The following is a 15,423-nucleotide window of genomic DNA, read 5'->3' as shown; positions in this document are numbered from 1 at the left end:
ACTACCATTGTTATCTGCGTATAATAATTTTATTACCATTTTCATAAGAATTCCTTAAGACTTATTGGTTGTTTTTTGTACACAAGTAATTTTTTATACTCACAAACGCAAATGTTGTTCACCCGAATCAAGTTTAGTCTGGCTGCACATCTGCATGTAAAACTTCCAGGAATATTAATACAATCTTCTCCATTAGTTATATTGCACGTTTGTCTGGTAAGATCGCTGCATTCGTCAATGTCTGCAAAAAACCACACCAATAGTAAAAATTAGAATCTGCTTTGCAGTGCTCCACTCTTATTGAAATTATTATAGCTGCATTAATTTAGGCAAACGTCACTTCCTGTAGAATAGCGTGCTTTTAATGGCTTAGACACGTTTTAGGAAAAGTAGTATTTTACAACAAATTTTGAATAAAGCCTTTACGTATTGTTTTTATTTAGTAAAGCGAAATATTCATCGATCAAAAATACATGATATTTAAGACAGTGACTGTGCAAAACTTTAATAAATTGCAAGATGTTACCACGTTTTGACTATTTTCAAGGAAACATTCCTCTGCGCAGCCGCGCATATGTCCTTGCTCGCCAAACAGAAAGAAAATTATTATTTAATGGAAACATTCATAAAACTATGTTAGAGCATTCTGTTTTTTATTCACCCTATTGTTGCGTAAATAATTCTTTGTAAACAAAAAGCAAACAAATAAACAATGCGCCATTGTCGATACCCAATTAAAAGTGTAAATGACGTGAATATTTTCTTGCGACCTAAGTGCACAAACCTTCGCAACTAAACATGTCGCTCGCCAAGGTATATCCGGGAAAGCATCCACACATGAAACTCCCATCTGTATTCATACATTGTTGAGAACAGGTACCTACATTTTCACACTCATTGATGTCTGAAAACATACAGCGATATTATGATTTAATATTTTATGGTATTTTCTTGAGATGCTCGGAAGGTATCTAAGGCAGCATTAATCTTTTTTGATAGTTTTTAGGCTTCTGAAAATCTTTCGAAGAATCCCCGAAAGATAATGCACGATTTTATCAGCTTTTATTATATATTCGTAGAAGCTTGAAATCATAGGAAGTGGACTCTATAATATTCATGTTCCAAGGATGATGCTTGCAGCTATCATTGTTCATTGAAGAACTCGTCTTAATCATTACTAGGTTTTCTCTTTTTCGAAAGCCGAGGAATTAGAACATGCATCTTGCGGCCTTTCTTTTCATACTAACCATTGCATGACCTTCCGTCACTTCCAAGAGCATATCCTTTAGCGCAAGCACACGTGTCATTTCCATTGTCGTCAACAAAACAAATTTGAGCGCAATTTCCGTTTTGTGAACAATTTGTGCGTACTAAAAGACACAAAAATTGGAAAACGATGCTTTTGACAGATTTTTTGATAAATAACAACTGGATTCTAAAAAATACAATCTTGCGGTACATATTCAATAATCTTTGTGTGGGTCATTCCGTCATTCTGTTGGCTTCAGACTCATTCGAATGTGTGGACATAAAATTTTCGTTTGTTTCTTTCCTCTTTGGAAGTAAAACATTTTTCTTTGCATACGGTATTGTAAGTTTAACTTGATGTTGCATGTAAAATAACTGTGCCTAAGAATACAGTAACTACATGTTTGTAGATGTAGATCGTCCAGGTTGGTATAGTCCTGAGAAGGACTTTTTTTGTTGTTGTTATTAACTGACGTTTCGACAACAACAAAAACAGTCCTTCTCGGGACAATATCTAAACATCTCTTTGTCTCCGGGTCAAACCATTTGCTTTAATACAGTAACTGTAGCATAACATGCTCTGGAAACATAAAATTTTAATGTAGCACACACTTAAATGATTTATACGTACGTACATTAAAAATATTACATGGACACTTTACCTCTACACTGTTCACCATCAGCTTCAAGTTCAAATCCCTGTCTACAATTACAACTGAATGAGCCTACGGTGTTTTCGCACACTTGACTGCAATTGTTTGGTCGCAAGCATTCATCTATGTCTAAAAAAACCCAAACCTTACGATTAAGACTGCTTCTAAGCTTTTAAGATGTAATTTATTGAATACGGCCATACGACACGTCAAATCATAAATGCGGTTCACGAAGTAGCTTTTCATATTTTTACAATCTGACGTTGCCGTTGGAAAAATAATTTCGTTAAATAAAATTACAATAATTTTAAATCGAGAGAGTCATAATATTACATTGGTAATTTGTGGTATGAATCTTAGATAGTTTCTTGCTCGATTCTTTTCTAAGAATAACCATGGCTTTTGAATGAAGTAGGTATATAGTTTGCATATGTGAACACATATACATTACCTACCTATACAAGTTCTTCCGTTTGCACTAATTGTGAATCCTGGAGAACATCCACACGAGAAGGACGCCAAATTATTTGTACATATTTGCTCGCAGCCCGATGTATTTCTTGCGCACTCATCTATATCTATATCGACGAAAAGAAGAAAATTAGTTGGGTCATAGCAATGTTTGGTCGTAGCGAAAAATCCTATTGTTTATTCAACCAGGCACTTGTTAGCCGCTTACTCTGGCTACTAATTTTTTGTTTACATGTATGCATTGTATTTTAATTGAAAAACATTGGTGATAGCTTCAGCATGTTCACAACCTTTTCATGGAGAGGACATCATTTATTTTTCAATAACATCCAAGCGTGGAATGGTGCGTGGATAATATTTTTTTGTTTAGAGAAATCTTTTCGACTATCCGCAGGCTGTTTTGCGAAGGCTGTTTTGTTCAATGAAAATTTGGACTGAACAAGCACACGATATGCCAGCTATGCAATACTGTGGTTAAATGAAACACGTGTGTGAACAAGTTTCCTACCTAAACAAAATACTCCATTCCCGGAATATCCCGTTGGACACGGTCCACATTCGGCTTGAGTTGGCATGCTAGTGCACGTTACCAATGGACTGCAGGGTCGGGAGGCTCCTTCGTTGCAAAAATCTACCACTTCATTGCAAAACCGACCGGTGTAGCCTAAGTTGCAATTGCACGACATGACTACGAAGGTAGCATTTCCGCCCTTCCGGAACGACGCACGTGCTTTTATCTCGGCATGCGCATATTTGAACTCTAGGAGTTAATACCGCTGTTCTATTTCTGCTGTCGCTCACTACAAACTTTAGATCAACCTGTATAAAAAAATACAAAGGAATGAATGGAGTACGTCAAAAAAACTCACTCGAAAAACTTACAAATTTAAATTGAAAACCATTTTTAAAGCTTTGTACGTCGACATGATTTCGAAAGACGCTCGTTAAATAACGAAACGAGCTGTGGTATGGGTAATTTATGACCAACTCAGAGTTGATAATCGATATATGTGTAGAAAGAAATTTTCGCTTCTTTTACTTCGCTGTATATGCATGTTACATTTTTCTGTGCATCGTCATGCTTTATCGTTCACTCCAACGTAAATAAAAAAACCCGGTCAAAATTATAAACTATACACGCGCATACCACTGCTGTAGAGTTGGCCGTCCATGTGAAAGTTAAAGTATTTCCACTGACGTTGAAGCTAGATACCGATGGAAGATTAGGAACGTCGAAAGTTAATATGTCATTTGCATCCATATCTTGTGCTTCTAGCGTCACTGTTAATGTCTCATTTAGATTTGCAGTAATCAAGGAAGTGTTTGTTGTGAACTCAGGAGGTATATTTTCTTAAAAAATAAAGATAGTGATTGAAATTGCACCTGTAAAAAGACCAAATAGCGTTATCTGTTTGCCTCACGTGACACTAGTAAAGATTTGTTCGTAATTGTATTGAATAACTAATAAGAATTTCAGCAAAAAGCGCAATCGACTTAATTTGAAACTGTTTACGTCTATTTAAAACGTTTTGGGTTCACGAATAATGATTTACAATTTTCTGTATAATTTATGGGGTTAGAAATTAATTCAACTTACCAACTTGTGCAATTACATTGTCCGTTAATCGCTGTTCGTCTCGTGTCGATTGACCAATAGCTATGTTTTGTGTAGCGAGGGCGTCAAACAGACAAAATGTATTACTTCCACATGCTTCACGAGCTTCCATTGTAAAATTGGTATTGTTGTTCTCAAGTTCGTCGAAAAATGCGGGAGTGAAATTTTGACAACTGAAAGTATTAATGCCTTCATCTACGTTCATATAAATTCCTTGTCCGTTCGTTTCGTTTACTTTCCCTATAAGGTATTAAAATGCAGTGTTACTTCCTTGACATGGTTGATGACCTAAACTGTCATCTGCTTCATGCTATTATCAAAAATTAATGATTGAACTCAGATTTTAGTAAAACACAAGACAATATAGGCACTCCGTTTAAAATAACATTATTTAATTTAAAAGTTTCGACAAGTGTTACATGTCATCATCATTAGAAAATGTGAATAAAATAATGTTTACTTTAAATAATGTTTATTTCATACAGAGTGTCTATTGTCTTGCTTTTTTACTAAAATACTCTTTTAATTCAGATTGTTGTGCTAATTTGCAAAATTTCATTTGGTTTTGCTCTTTCATTAGTAGCTATGACTTTCGATACTTACAACTTTCACCAAAATAATGAAATATTGCTCGCTCATCGGCGTCTATTGGTGTTATTGTTTTTCTATCGCTGTGTGTAAAGTCGTCAGTCATATTACCATTCCATCTTCCCGATAAACCAAACGAATTGTTTCTATAACCATCTAGAAATAGCATGACTAATGTGAAGAAGGAACCGTTCACTACATTGACTCGTGCTCCATTTCCAAGCGGTGTCGAAATTTGAAGCAAATTATCAGCAAATGTTATTGCCGTGCCATTTCTGATTATCCCATTCTCTCCGGGAGGAGGAATTAGCATGCCACCAACGCGGACATCAAGTCCTTCTAAATGAATTAACACCGTATTATGTGAGCTTCTTCCCATTATTTTATTTTTATTCTTCCCTACGAAGAACGAGCATTTCTTTTGTTACTATTTTAGTTTACTTGCTACTATATAGGAGTTGCTAATCTATCTCGTAATAAAGTGATTCGATTTATATCACAATAAGAGAAACTTGATTTTTTTGCAGCATTTCATTGCAAACATTCAAAGTGCACTAAATAAGATTCTATTTCTTCCCAGCTGATAAAAGAGTTTCCTCGATATTTGAGTTTCTCTTTGCATTATAAAATTTTTACCTAAAAAATCTTTGTTGTGCAAACAACTCGATTTGGCTTCTAGAGGCAACGCTCCTTTTTCATACAATGTTGCATGCTAAGGAGTTAGATTTTATTGTGAATGAGATGTGCAATGACGTTAACGTCTCGCATGTTAAAGAAAGTGACTAGTATTGTTTTATTAACTGAACACACAATATTATACTTCATTCAAAATGAAGTAAAGCTATATTTTTGTCTGCATAACAATTTTTCGACTGTTATTCTTAGTCCAGCGCACCTATTGTTGTTTTAAAATTGGAAATTTATCTTAAACTAGCAAAATATTTCTAAGACACTTACTTGTTGTGGTGTTTAGATTTACTTGAATGACTTGTGAATTTCCTTCTTTTATTGCAAATGCAGTGAAACCAGTTGCGTTGGCGTTGCCGACTCTTGTTGTTCGAACTTGTACTTCAAGAGAGCTTGCATCGTTGCCTGTTTTAAAAGCATTTCCAAAGTATAATCCATCATGTGAACTTTGTCCAAAATGCACTTTTTGCATTAATATACTTGCTCTGCGTAGTATAAATGCAACTAAGTAAACTGGTGATAAATCTTTTCGTAAGCGCTGCATAGCCACTACTTAAGTATCTTCAGGATGAATGGAAAGTTTTATGTGTTGATAATATATGTCAATAAAAACTGAGAAATGTTTTTCACGAAAACATTCGATTTGGCATCGCAAATTTGTTGTTCATTCTCAAAACTGGAAACTATGTACAGCTTTGCGACACTTGACGAACAGTCATTTTTCATGTTTATGTTTTATGTTTGAGGTTCCTTGTTCATGTTGATGTATTTTACCATAAATGGGAATAGTTAAATTTTCGCAAGCCAAATCAAACAATAAACAAAAAATTTGCGGCATTATCTCTCACCTGGAATTTGTCCTATGAAGTACGTGTACCATCCACAACCATTAAATGTGTAGTTCTTACGATCCAATGTCACAAAATGGGGATCACCGAAGTTATTGGCTAAAAAATCAAACGTATAAGAAACACGGAATAAAAAATCACGATACTATATTATGATTATTATCAATGCTATATCGCTATAGTTTCTATATCGCAGAGATTGGAATAAATTGTTTAGAACTTCTCTAACGTTGGTGTGGCTCTGTTTAAAATAATTGAAAAGCTTCAATACGATGAAAGACGTCAAGAATACTGTGCAAGATGCGTGTGATGATGCTGAAAGCCATAGCAACAATTTATTTTTCATTTTGCTACAGAAATTAAGAGGAGGAGAATCTATGTCTCTTAACGTTTTGTCTCATGCTTAAAACTTTCTAAAATCTTGCATTCAATGTTTCTGCAGTTAAATTGTCCAAAGCTCGTTGTTGAATAGGCTAAATTGGCTATCTAAAACTATCCATTTCGCTGTTTTATAATACTTGCGTCTCTACCTACCACTTCATAGTGCAAGTTTTAACTTTTATCGTTGATCGAATTTTTGATGATACGTTGTCTTGCTATTGTTGGTAAAATTTTACATCAAGAAGAGCTCAGTTACCTATAACCCAATCTACTATAAACCTGACTCCACCGAAATTTTGTAGTTACAGGTGCCTCAAGCTGCTATCTTGAAAGGTGGCAAAACTGACTATATGTTTACGACTAATATCTGCTTTTCCTCAGTCGATATAGTTACAGTTGCAAAGTTGACTGTCTAGGCTTGATTTTTAATAGAGATTGTTTGATAGAATTAGTTTTCTTTTAACTTTTTCTTATTTTTGATTTTAAGTTTTGCTTTTTGCCACTTATAAAGATGACGTCCTTGCCTCACCTTGACGCGGTAGTTAGACATCTAGAAGATTGGGTTCTAAATCATTGACATAGCTACATATATATTTTTATCGTGGTATGAATTAAGACTTCGGTTTGGAGATAACAAGTAGCGAGATATACTTGTTAATCATTTCACCGCACGGTCCGCCCTAATTAGTTGCAACTAAATTGATTCAATTCCTTTCAATTTGCTTCCATTCGATTTGATTGCAAACCGTAATCCAGAATAGAGCTTACCCCATGTGCTGACAAACTCAAAGCTCACCCCAATGCAAATTGGTCGAACTCTGTAAAACTGGTCACACGATTCTTGAGTGCTGCCGGCATCGACGCAACATTGATTGTAGCGTTGTTCTTCCTGTAAATATTTAGTGAAATTTTCTCGCGGATGGACTTCATGCCATCGACCTGGGGCTGCGCCTAATGCAGAACTTTCACTGATAGTAAATGAACTAAACGAATTAACGGCAGTAGAATTAAAAGATTGCGGATAACTTTCAAGCTGTCCTGTGTACTGGTAGCAACATTCATCTGCTCCATCCAAAGTAGTTCCACTATATATGCAAAAGTTTGGTGTTGGTCCACTTCCTTTAACCCTTCGAAATAGGGTAAAAAAAACTCCGGTGAGATTCAGGTAGGCTGTTTGAAGATCTTGTGCGCAATTGTTTCTGCACGATGATCGCCTTGTTGGACTTATGAGCTGTTGATTCACCCAAATTTGGCACTCTTCTGCATTGGATCTTGGAAATGGTGATCTTAGGTCATACAAAATTGTCATTTCATCTCCCACTCTGTCAGCATTAATGGTGCCAGACCTGAGAAAGATACATCATTATTTCAAAAATTAGTAATTACGACACCATCCATTAAGCTCACACAGTTAAGGGAAATTTTAGATGGAGAGATTTACTTGTCTTTTTCGCCAGGTTGAATTGTACATCAATTCAGTCTATGCACTATTTAAGAAATACAAGGCGAAGCAATTAACTTACGTTTCATAAATTTGAAACCTCGGTGTGATATCTCTACGTCCAGAATCAAAGCCTATGACTGGCAGATCAGAAGCGTCTCTAAAATTCGTGTATTCATTTCTAAAAACAAATCTTTCAATCAGTTTGTACAGTTAATACACATGTGTTCAAGTGATTTCGTGTCATATCCACGCCATTGAACACAATGTAAACAGGATTTGATTTTTGTCAAATTAAAAAAGCTTGATTCAGAAATTCTCAAAAAAAGCAGCGACGCGTTTATGTTTTTTTTCCACTTTTTTTTTAGTGTACGAATGTTGTCGTAAGGACACCGATTTGTGAGCTTTAATTTTCTGTGCGTTATCAACGAATAATTGGGCTGAAACTTGTATCAGCCATATTGTAATTTTAGTGCCGTAAGTGCCCCTGACACAAACAATGAGTTTGAAGGATCAGATAGAGCACATTTAGCCGTGTGATTTGATGAAACGCGCCAAAGGCTTCTCACAAGCGTGACGTCACTTTTGACTTTTGCTCTAATTTCCTATCACATCATTTTTATGACTGATGCTAGCCAACAAAAAACCTAAAGTTGAAGTATTCGAAAGTTGTTTTTTTTGTTTGATGAAGTCAAAAGTTAACTATCTGACGCCCGAATTTGGTATTAAGGACACTTTAAAACAGACCAATTTGAATTTCAAATCGAGCGACTGGACATGTCTTTTGCTTGAATATCTTTTCCAAAGGCTGCATGTAGACAATAGGTGTTTTTCGTATCTTTTTTTCTGTTCATACTGGTTTATATCAGCGTATTCAAAGTTTATATCAATCTTACACAAAAGCTAAATTATTCATATCTGTGAGCCCTCCTTTTAGGCACAAGTTGTTAAAGAGGGCGTTTCAGCGGCCTCTATTTACCAAACGTCTTTTCTTTGTTACGATTTGAATTGTATGTGTATGCTTTAATCCGGTTTATAAAACAATTTGTAGATTGACTTGTGTACCTGTTCACACCAAATGACCATGTAATAGATTCGTAAATGAACAAAGTAAAAGCTCCGTTGAAGAGATCGTCTGCCAGCAGAAGTTGAAAGGTATTTCGCTGTAAATTTAAAACAATGACAAATTCAAATGGATGACTTTTGTGAAACAGATTTACACCAAAGCAATGAAAAATGTACATTGAATAAAGTTGCAGTATAACCGTGAAAGGTAATATGGAAATAAGAAATATAAGTTCATTTTTGAGGTGTGGGGCTAAGTTCCTTGATATGTTTTTGAAGTTCAGAGAGCAATGACGAATCAAGCTTCAGGAAAAATAGATATTGCAAACTCAGTCATAAATTGAAAACACTTTGAAAATGATACTTTTGTTATAAATTTTAAAGTAGTATTGATTCTACTATTTTAGTATATCATATTGAAATGTATTCAAGATTGAGTTGTTCACATATAATTTATTTCTCTGAACCTTGGATCCGCTAATGGATGTATGTTTGCATTACTTTTGTAATGGAAAATTGTTTTGCGAGTACTCCCCACGATATTTAGCGGACTTTACACTTTTTCGGAAATCCGAAATTTGCAAGATAGGTTAAATTGCTTGAACACTTAACCATTTGTGATCTAGTCGTGTTTGAAAATTAACTCTGCGGTAAATGATGTAAATTTTTAAATCTACCTGATTGTATACGTATAAGCGTAAATGAATTAATCGTATAAATTCATTTGTTTCACCTTACCTCAGGAAAGTTATTGTCCACAGGTTGCCTTGGTGCAAGACACACCCAAGTCACAACCAGCACCCAATTAGCACTGTAGTTTTTAATTTCCGTATTCGTCTCTACCACAGTATTTATCGTATCAAACACAGCCGTGTTTTCATTACTATTTTGATATAGTCTGTAAGTGACGTTCGAATTGCTATTGTTGAGAAAACGCAAGTCAACTTGTGACCAATAAGGTGCAATAATTGGTAGACTACTGAAAATTCCAAAGTTTATAGGATTGGCAGCGTATTCGGGGCCATCAAATCTCACCATTCCATTGGCGCAAATCTAGTAGTAAGTGAATGAAAATAAATGAATTTTGTCATCGTGCGAACACGATCGAAATATCTGCATCTAAATATATTCAATACGAGTCAGAGACATTTAAAAACTCTTATAACACTTTGATACCAATGCATGCAACGATTTCATTTTCTGTTTAAAAGCAGTTCAAAATACTCACATATACGCTTGAATAAAATCGCCCTTTGAAATTAAATCTGGTTTCTGGAAATGATACTTCAAAACAGTTTGCTCTTTGTGTAGTTGGACTATTCCCTTCATATTGAAATTCTATTTTTATTTGTTCAGCTGTATCAAAGGCTAAAAAGCATCAAAAAATGACTCAAATGAATTATATAATGCATGAAGGTGTTTGGCATCACAAAAACATACGTAGATGAATGAATAAAACGTTCATAGGCAAAAGAGAAAAATGGATATCGTATTTCTGTTTTATTTTCTTTCAAACATTCTCAAGCTATTGCTAGAAATCTCTTCCAGTTTTAAGGCTTATTCGGGAATATGCAGCTATCTTTTAGTTACTATTGTACAAGTGACGATGATGAGAACTACTTAGTATCAACATTTGCGCTTAGGAACAAAACTAAAAACGCTAACTGGGGGACGAGGTAAATATATATTCAGTTCTGCCCAGCTGATTTCTTTTGTTGGCGATTTTAATTTCAAAAGAAATCAGCAGGGCAGAGCTGAATATATGAATATTCCCCCCCCCCCTAATTAACTTTCTAGTGTCATGGGAAATGTTTCAAATGGGAAACAGAAAATTAAAAATACTGTGAAGAGAATATGGAACAATTTTCGTTGAAACAGTGGATGGGCATGTACAGCCTCTTGTGGTTTCAAACAAAAAAGTTTAAATTCATATCACAGTTGCTAAACTAAGGTTTACAGTATAGATATCTTAGCAATCTCAAGTGCTTGTACGAAAATCTCAGTTTTTTCATAAAAATACAAAGACGGTGAGTGTGAAGACTAATATCAACAACATAATAAAAAAGTTAAACTGGGAACTGTCTGAACCAGTGTTTGTGCCAATGTGTTCGAGCTGCTATTTCAGGAATTCGGTAACCTGACAATTAGGTTGAAAAGAAAAGATAAGTTTTAAACAATTAGATTTATAGAAGGGCGGATGAAGAAGTTGCTTAAGATAGTAAATGAAATACGAATGCCGAAGAAGAATGCATAGACCAATGAAAGGGATATGGTTTAAGTAAAAACGAGAATAAGCTAAGAATAAATAAGTACATCAATCTTCAGATATGCAATAATTGAATACGAAAGTAAGGGATATTGTGGTAAAAATTCCTTGAGTGACCAGAAGTCCTGTGTTTAAAATCCGATTGCGATACTTTCTTTTAAAAATCGTCATTTTTTGATCGATATACCAACCAATTAAGTTGATAAAGCTTTGCTTTACAAAAAATGGCGACGGAAAAAGTGCAATGCCATTCTTATGATATAATGCTTCGGATATTTATTTATTCAAAAATCGATTGTTTATACAATAAGTGAACACCAAAATATTTACTTTGCCTAACAAAACTTGCCGGCTGGCTTCGCCACTAGAGACACAAGTCAATGTGGCTACATCACTTATTTATGTGGTTTGGAAGGTGTCTGTTGATAGTTATGTTCCAAGGATTTACAGAACATATTTAAGACAAAACCTTTTAAAGTGTCGTTAACTTTATACAACAACACGATTTGTATAGAAAATGCTTCGTAAATGGTAATATTATTTATTGAGAAGGAGAAAGCTCCAGTTCAAGTGGTATATATAGAAATTCTGTAAATTCTATTAAGATTTTTTGGCTATAAATAAATTTAAGTGCAATTGAGTTGAAGTTTTATAAATCATAAAAATTAATAACGCTTGTTCCGTTGAATCGTTTGAAATAAAAATAAGATATTTCTAATCTTTTTCACTGGCGAATTCATTTGTCAATTGCATCCTACGTTTTTCGTGATGTTATAACTCCCCCAAAACACCTCGACTTTCGAATGGTAATTTGAAAACTCATTTTCGTCCTCGACCTCCGCCTTTTGAGTCAACTCAAATGTATGTGCCTACCAAAGTTCATCATTATAATGTAATACTACATTACTCACAATTTAACTCCAGTGCTCATACCTGAATTGAAGCGTTGTGAAGATATATTGCCTGATACCTCTATAATAAAATACAATAATTAATATTTCAGCATATTAATAGTATTAATTTGTATCGGAATTAATTAACTTATATCATAACTTTTGCTTATGAATTATTTTCTGCTTTTTTAAATAAGCAACGTTCGTTTAAAATTTTATCACTATAATGCGGCAGAGGGTACTTAATGTAAACAGAGTTGAATCGACATAGCAGGCATCTAATTTAAATAACAAACCATGGTTCAAAAAATTTCCTCACATCAATTCAGGAAAGCAAGACGTATTCAGTGAAGGCTTGTTATTTCAGGCTGCATGTAACGGCAACTTTCATTATTTTGACTAAAAGGTGTTGACTTATTTTAACTAAAATGTTAAATATTTATTTGGCCATAAATAGCGAAGCGGAATCATTTCATGATTGAGTTAATTCAAGATTCAAATTGCCCATTTAGAACGTGAGACGACCAAAGTCCAACGAAGTGGGCTGTTAATTGGACTTGGTGTACTTAGCGTTGCATCACAGTATTGGATTGTGTTTCAACGAACTCTTTCAACTCTTCGATCAAAGGATGTTTTCCCACGACTTGGTTGCGTATAATCGCTTTACTTTTCGTAAATATACAGTCACAAAATTTCATTACTTAGTAATTGCCCGGCTTTTTCACAGCACTTAACATGTTTGTTTGCATCATTAAAAATTTTCATTTACGTCAATATCATTGAGTTGACAGGACATTCGTTGTATTTCTTTATATAAATTTTAAGTGAAAATGTCATATCGTCGAAAAAAGTATTGTATACAAAGCATAAACATTGTGTCACTTAACAGGTTATTTTTGGCCCAAATGTATACAGTATTAAGTACAGCAAAACGCAAACGAAAATTCTCGATACGGAGGCTTGCCGCAGTTTAAAATAAAGGACATAATTTTACTTTCCGTTCGTCTTAGTTACGAAATGTTTTTGATAATTTCGACTTCTCCTTTAATGAACAAAGATGTTTTAGTTTTTGTTGCTTGGAAACTACATATTTATAAATAAATATATATGAATGTCTTTGTCTATTTCTAAAGGTCTTTGTGTAGAGTGGAATGCCGATTAAATTGATTCGAACGACAACACGTTTGAAATTTTCCAAAAGATTGCAAATGTTACTAAGAATGTTTGTCGAGATATTATAAGTTGGTGTTAACGGATTTAAAATTGAAAAAAACTAACGACAAATATTTTGCTGTTATATATTTGAATGTTAAGCTGTTTGGAAGAAGGTAACAAAGACATTCTTTCATTGATTCAATTGGCAATAAAAATGCTTGCATGTCTGAAATCCAAACAATTTTTTATTTTTAACTTTAACTGTACTTACTTGAAGTGAGGATTATTGTATTAATTAATGACTGTATATTACAACTGGTGTTTATTAGAAATGAAAGATATAGGTAATAGTGTAATTTAGATCTGTAAATTTTTCGTGCTAATGAAGTTATCATAAAACATTGAGATGAGTTGGCGGTATGAAAGGCTAATATAAAGGGTGTGTGTGAAAAAGCAAAAACATTTTGTACATGTTAAGATTTTATTTTGTCTGCGAAACCAAGTTGTTTTATATGACAAATTCTTGAACAAAAGCTTAAGTTCGTGTTGCCAGCTACTGTTATTTGCATTTATGCCAATTATTTAAACAACACCTTTGTAAACGTTAAAATAAGTGTATCTCTTTAAACCTAACATGTTATATGTGAAAAGGCTCATTTTATCGAAAAGACTTCTCTAATTGTTAACTTTAAAGTTCAAGTTGTTAAAAAGCTTGTATTAATTGAAACTAAAATTTATTTAGAGTGTAATTCTATAATATATTATGATCAATGCGCATGCATATATTTGTGCAATTACTGCCAATACTATTAATCATCTTGCAAATTAAAACAAACATTTTTCATTTACACGCACCTACAAAAATATATCTGTCGGGTTAGCCAATGGCTTCAACGAGCCTGCCTATTTCATGGACTAATTTATTGACGGTCTAAACACTTCTGTACCGAAAGAATAGATGTAAATACTTATTTGAAGGTTATACAGTAAAATAGTGAACAACATGATATAGACGATGATATAGCTGTATGTGCTTAAATGCTGGCCATTCTAGCTCTCACTACAGCCTGCTTCATTCACGATGTTTTATTTTTAAACATCTGATATTTTTTGTCAACAGAACGGACATTCCAAGGAAAAAGCAAATAATCTGTTGTAAAAGCTCTTTCATGATATAATTTACTTTTGACATAACATGTCAAGTCTCATTAAATGGTACTCGAACCTGGGAAAACTTGTGCAAAATCACATAGTATTTTTGTGTATATGACTTGTTGCATGACTGCAATAGCTTGACCGGTTACTGATTCACCAACTTTTAATGTCAAACTGAAAACAACAACTTACCGATCATGAAGTTTGTGAAAACGAGACATAGAAAAGCGGATGTTAATGATTTTTTCATCAATCTTAGTGTTCCCATGTTGTGTAGATTTTGCTCCACCTCTTGCACTGTAGCTAAGTTTTTCGTGATCCTTTCAGAACAGCGCCCGTGAGCGAATGTCGGTTCTTTCCAATGAACGGTAAGATGAAATGAATATTTGAAATTGCTTTAAACGATTTAAAACGATATTTTATGGGTTCCTGCTTTAGCACAAAGAAAATTATCCCAATTGATCTGCGTGAACGGAAGATACTCATTTATATAACACGTGCATTACATGTGAACTTTTTCAATTGCTAAAACATAGCTTCCCACATGTTTGTTTCAGACTTCCATAGTTATCTATAGAAAAAAATTTTGTCACGTCATAGCAGTTTTACAAAAATTAATTACATTCCATTCGATAACCGTTCAATATTTTCAATTTATGTCAAATTATCTGTCGTAATCACCGCTAACGATTTGCAAAAATATATGTTATTCCAGTCCGACCCTCCATTATTGTAATTTGAAAATTCCAAGTTGTTTGGCAACGTTACGAGAAGGGTGTTAAAGGAGATGACACGAGACCGAATTTATTTTACTAAAAATGATGTAAAGTAAGGAAAAATAAAATATATTTCTTAATTTCATCAATGTACGTGCCTTGTGTAAAAAGAGTGACTAATTTTCTTGTGAATTTCAACTGGCTGCAATCTCATTATTAATTGTTTTCTTTGATTTCGTTC

At 34.0% G+C, this 15,423-nt stretch overlaps 1 protein-coding gene across 1 annotated transcript; it reads right to left on the bottom strand.

Moving 5' to 3' along the window:
• Positions 1-41: 41 nt before the first annotated feature.
• LOC124447172 (mucin-like protein) lies at positions 42-14,909 on the bottom strand. Its single transcript, XM_046998062.1, has 18 exons — positions 14,659-14,909; positions 12,197-12,235; positions 10,226-10,365; positions 9,736-10,050; positions 8,998-9,095; positions 8,015-8,113; positions 7,260-7,837; positions 6,111-6,209; positions 5,533-5,667; positions 4,591-4,914; positions 3,970-4,227; positions 3,520-3,722; positions 3,065-3,191; positions 2,357-2,479; positions 1,911-2,030; positions 1,248-1,370; positions 785-904; positions 42-241 (listed from the first exon to the last, which is right to left on the bottom strand). Exons 1-18 carry the CDS (start codon positions 14,732-14,734, stop codon positions 42-44), a joined length of 3,177 nt encoding a protein of 1,058 aa, XP_046854018.1. The 5' UTR covers positions 14,735-14,909.
• Positions 14,910-15,423: the final 514 nt, after the last annotated feature.

Source organism: Xenia sp. Carnegie-2017, unplaced genomic scaffold, assembly GCF_021976095.1.
Source record: "Xenia sp. Carnegie-2017 unplaced genomic scaffold, XeniaSp_v1 HiC_scaffold_22, whole genome shotgun sequence".
Lineage (NCBI taxonomy): Eukaryota > Metazoa > Cnidaria > Anthozoa > Malacalcyonacea > Xeniidae > Xenia > Xenia sp. Carnegie-2017.
Note: the sequence above shows the minus strand (reverse complement) of the source record. Positions and strands in the feature narration are given on the sequence as shown.

Coding starts and splice junctions, on each gene's coding strand:
- LOC124447172 (XM_046998062.1), bottom strand. CDS start 14,734: ATGGGAACACTAAGATTGATGAAAAAATCATTAACATCCGCTTTTCTA. Junction 4,228..4,590: donor TCATTATTTTGGTGAAAGTT/GTAAGTATCGAA, acceptor AATACCTTATAG/GGAAAGTAAACGAAACGAAC. Junction 2,480..3,064: donor AGGGCGGAAATGCTACCTTC/GTAGTCATGTCG, acceptor TCGTCGATATAG/ATATAGATGAGTGCGCAAGA.